Source organism: Corvus brachyrhynchos, unplaced genomic scaffold, assembly GCF_000691975.1.
Source record: "Corvus brachyrhynchos isolate BGI_N302 unplaced genomic scaffold, ASM69197v1 scaffold150, whole genome shotgun sequence".
In the NCBI taxonomy this organism is placed as follows: Eukaryota; Metazoa; Chordata; class Aves; order Passeriformes; family Corvidae; genus Corvus; species Corvus brachyrhynchos.
This window is the reverse complement of record NW_008236162.1, coordinates 3192225-3196055: the sequence shown is the minus strand read 5'-3', so window position 1 is coordinate 3196055 and position 3831 is coordinate 3192225. Positions and strand designations below refer to the sequence as shown.

Below are 3831 nucleotides of genomic sequence, written 5' to 3'. Positions count from 1 at the left end.
GGGGAAGGCTGACACTCCCTGACACCGCCGCCTCTTCCCTCGCAGGTACACGGGACACTACTTCATCACCACTCTGCTCTACTCCTTCTTCCTGGGCTGCTTCGGAGTGGATCGGTTCTGCCTGGGCCACACCGGCACCGCCGTGGGGAAGCTGCTGACCCTGGGGGGCCTGGGCATCTGGTGGTTTGTGGATCTGATTCTGCTGATCACCGGTGGGCTGATGCCCAGCGATGGCAGCAACTGGTGCACCGTGTACTGAGGGAGGGGCAGGGCTGGCCCCAGCTGCAGCCCGTGGATGCCTCTGCTCGCTCCAAGCAACAGCCCCGGCTCTGCCTGGCACAACGTGGACTTACAGAACTGTTAACTCAGCGTGCAGAACAGTCACTCTTGATAATGACTCTGTACCAGCCTTGGACACAAACTTGTTCAGGATATATTTTGCTTGTTTAAAATAATCTGGCTTCCTGCTGCAAATAGTGACAGCTTAAGAAATCAGAGCTTGCAAACACAGGGGGTCAAACAAACATTAATAAAATCTGGAAGAAGCTGACTCCATGTACTTTGGGGATTAGTAGAGTCACTGCCATATGGAGATGAAGGCCATGGAGTCAGGGTCTAGCCCTGAGCCCCCCCCAGCCAGCCCATTAATCCAGAGTCCTGAGCCCTGGTTACCCTGGGGTCATGGGCCACCTGACCAGCAAACTCAGGGCCCAAGGCCAGAGCCTTTCAGGCTGAGTAACCCCTTTTACAGGGACTGGGTGGCAAAGCCATGAGCTCTAATTCTGCATTATTTACCCCCTGTTCACTCCTTCAGGGGAATATGGGTTAGATTTGATAAAACCTGCACCTTCTGGAGAACATTACTCTCCCCACTCTTGCAGGTGGGGAACTCAGACCTCTCTAAAGCAGCACTTGTGACTCATTCATGACAGGGTTCATTTCTACCCAGAGCTGCTGAGAACATCTGGGAGCAGTCAGAGAGCTGGGAAAGGGCCAGAGTTTCCAAGGGGCAGCTCCTGTCTGTGTGCCAGGCACTCCTCTGGCTCCAGCCCCAGCACAGGGCACCTGCAGCACCCAAAGGGTGCAAGAACTTCACACCCAAAAGAGGAAGCCCCACCAGCTGCAGGTTAAAAACTTACCAAGCTGAATAAAAAGGGAAAAGGAAGCTGCAGCAAGTCCCAGCCAGAGCCAGACACAAAATCTGTGTATGCAAATGTCCAGTCACACTTGAGATAAAACAGCAAACACACACTCCCTGGTGGTGACAGCATTCAACCCCCCCGGCAATCCCTACCCAAAATACACAGTGCAAATGGACAGCGTGGGAAAGTAATTGGGATTTCCTCCTTTATTTAAAAACACAGGGGAGAAAGAGCATTCCAGCATTTACAAGCGAGGGGTGGGAAGCAGGTAGCCCCCACCCCAGGAGTCACGGAGCATTGCCCATGCGGGGGCCCCAGCCCTAAGAGCACTTGAAATCCCCAGCCAGCACTTTCAGAAACATCTGGAACCAGATGGGAATGTCCATGAGAACAGAGCAAACCCCTCTCTCCCACCACTCTGCCCCCGCAAGGCACCCCAGATCTGCGGCACCCCCAGCAAAGCCTCACAGCACACGCTTCAGGAGGGAGCAGCTCCGGGGGGATGTGTCCATCCCACACCCGAGCCAGGAACGAACGCAGTGCTGAGGGGAAACCAGTCTGCTTTAAAATAAGACAAAGCTCCGTCAAGGTCTGGCTGCATCCACTCCGTCCTTCGGAATGGGAGGGAAATCCCTCCCTCCCAACACCACCGGCATTATGGATGTCCAGCTGAGCTCTGGAGTCCAGCTGAGCTCCACACTTGTTTGAACCTCACCTTCAGCCTTTATGCTGTCCTGGGGATGCGGGAGGGTGGGAATGAGCAAGAGGAATGTTGCAAGAGTGCTGGAGCCACTGGTAGTTTCTGCTCCTGGATAATTAACCTTAATTGTGCAACAAGCCTCTGCTTTACCATCCCAGGCCTGAGGAAACTGTGCAATTATAAAGCACCAGGAATACTCAGGACTCTGTGGTTCCAAGGCCTTGCACAAAGGAACCATCATCCCTCTGCATTCCCTGCTCTCCAGAACTGAGGTCAGAGCTGTTACCGAATGCTGTGACTCTCTGACGGATGGGCTTACCAAACTACTAAAACATTCTTGAAACAGTGTTAGGAGCCAAACAGCAAGTCAGCCTAAAAAAATGAAACGTTTCAAACTCTAGTGCAAATAAAGCAAAAGCAGAAAAACAAACAGCAGGATCTAGGTTGCTAAAATTAAATAATATTAACACTCGCCCTGTACTGTTTGCATCGATTCCCACTCATTTTCATGGTCTCTGTGTTCTCCAGCACCTCCACACAGTCCCTTTTGAGGCCCTCTTGCCCCTGAACTTGGGGGGACCCCATTCCTGCCTTCCCCAGCTGCACGAAGGCACCTCTACTGTGCCCACCCCGAAGCAGCCCCACTGGTCCCACAGGGGACTGAGGCAGGAAGGTACAACTTGAATCGCGTTAAGGTCAGTCAGGCTAATCAAGGCTCAGAGCTGGACCTCAGGCTGAGGCTGAGGCACAGCTGTCAAACAGCAGGAGGCCCCAAAAGGGCTGTGACAAACCAGATGTTCTGCTCCTGGGGAACACACTGGGCTGAGTTTGCAGAGCAGGGGACGTGTCATGGCCAGGGAAGTGAAAGGGAAGCCGAGTTCTCACTCGGCACCCGGGGATTGCACACACTTGTGGGGCGAAGGTATCACACGATCTCTCTGCCAAGGGAACACCTGGATTTTCTACACACTATTTATCACACCTACAGGAGCTCATTTGGTTATGGAAATGACGATTCACATTGCTCTAGAAACTCCTGCTGGTTTCCATCTCGGGCAGGCAGCGGGTGAGTTGGCCAGACAAGTCTGCCCAGTTCCATCAGGTGCTCGGTGTTGGGTGCTTTTTGCTAAAAGCCCTTCACCATCTGGTATGGCTCCCTGTGCCCAGGTGTGTGCAGTGCAAAACTGACATCATACCTGAGGATGCTCCCACCTGGGAGCCACCGTCACTCCGGCTGCCTGCCATGGCTCAGGAAGCACCAAAAAGCCTTTGGAGGGGCTGAGCACCTGCCCAGGCTGGGGTTCAACAGGAGCCACAGGTATAAAAAGACATAATTAAAAGCCAGCAGATTGCTGAAAACCCTTGTGTGGGCAGCAGGAAGAGCCAGTCTCTGAGGGAATAAGTCACTGTAAGGGGGAGCTGCAGTGAGTCCCCTGTGTGGGCAGCTGCAGGCTGGTGTCTCCCACTCTGCCCTGGGGAGTCTGAGCAGCATCTCAGGGGAGAGAAACGTTTTTCAAACACAAGAAAGGCCACGCTCCCCCTCACACCTCCTAAGACCTCCTGCCACTTCCTCCAGACCTGGTTTGGGGGGGAAATTATGCAGTTGCAGAAGATGTCCCCTCATACAGGTCCCCAGCATCTGCCCTGCACAGTGAACGCTGGCAGTGCCTGGAAGCACCTTCCGAGACATGGAACCACTGGGGCCAAGCTGGGCAGGGGCAGCCAGGGATCCCGCTCCCTGCAGAGCAGGGCACCAGGACGTGGGTCCAGACGGATCCTGCATCGCAGGGAAGGGCTGTGGTGGAGGGAAGGGACCACCTCGCATACCCCAAACCACCCCACAGGGATCCCCGGCAGCCAGGGAGGCGGCACGTGGAGCCGGGGCTGGCTCGGTGCCTGGTCAGACGTCCGAGGTCCGGATACTTTCATCATCCAGGTCAAAGGCGAACGGCTTCTCCTTGGGATGCTGCGGCTCTGAGCGGTGCCGCA

At 54.8% G+C, this 3831-nt stretch overlaps 1 protein-coding gene across 1 annotated transcript in view; it reads right to left on the bottom strand.

Annotated features, from left to right (window-relative positions):
* Window positions 1-1324: 1324 nt before the first annotated feature.
* The window catches only part of PLEKHA2 (pleckstrin homology domain containing A2), an 18532-nt gene continuing 16025 nt past the window's right edge, over window positions 1325-3831 (bottom strand). The window contains exon 14 of the mRNA XM_017732626.1: window positions 1325-3829. Coding sequence (XP_017588115.1) covers window positions 3743-3829 — 87 coding nt within the window. The 3' untranslated portion in view covers window positions 1325-3742. The remainder of the gene's footprint in view (window positions 3830-3831) is intronic.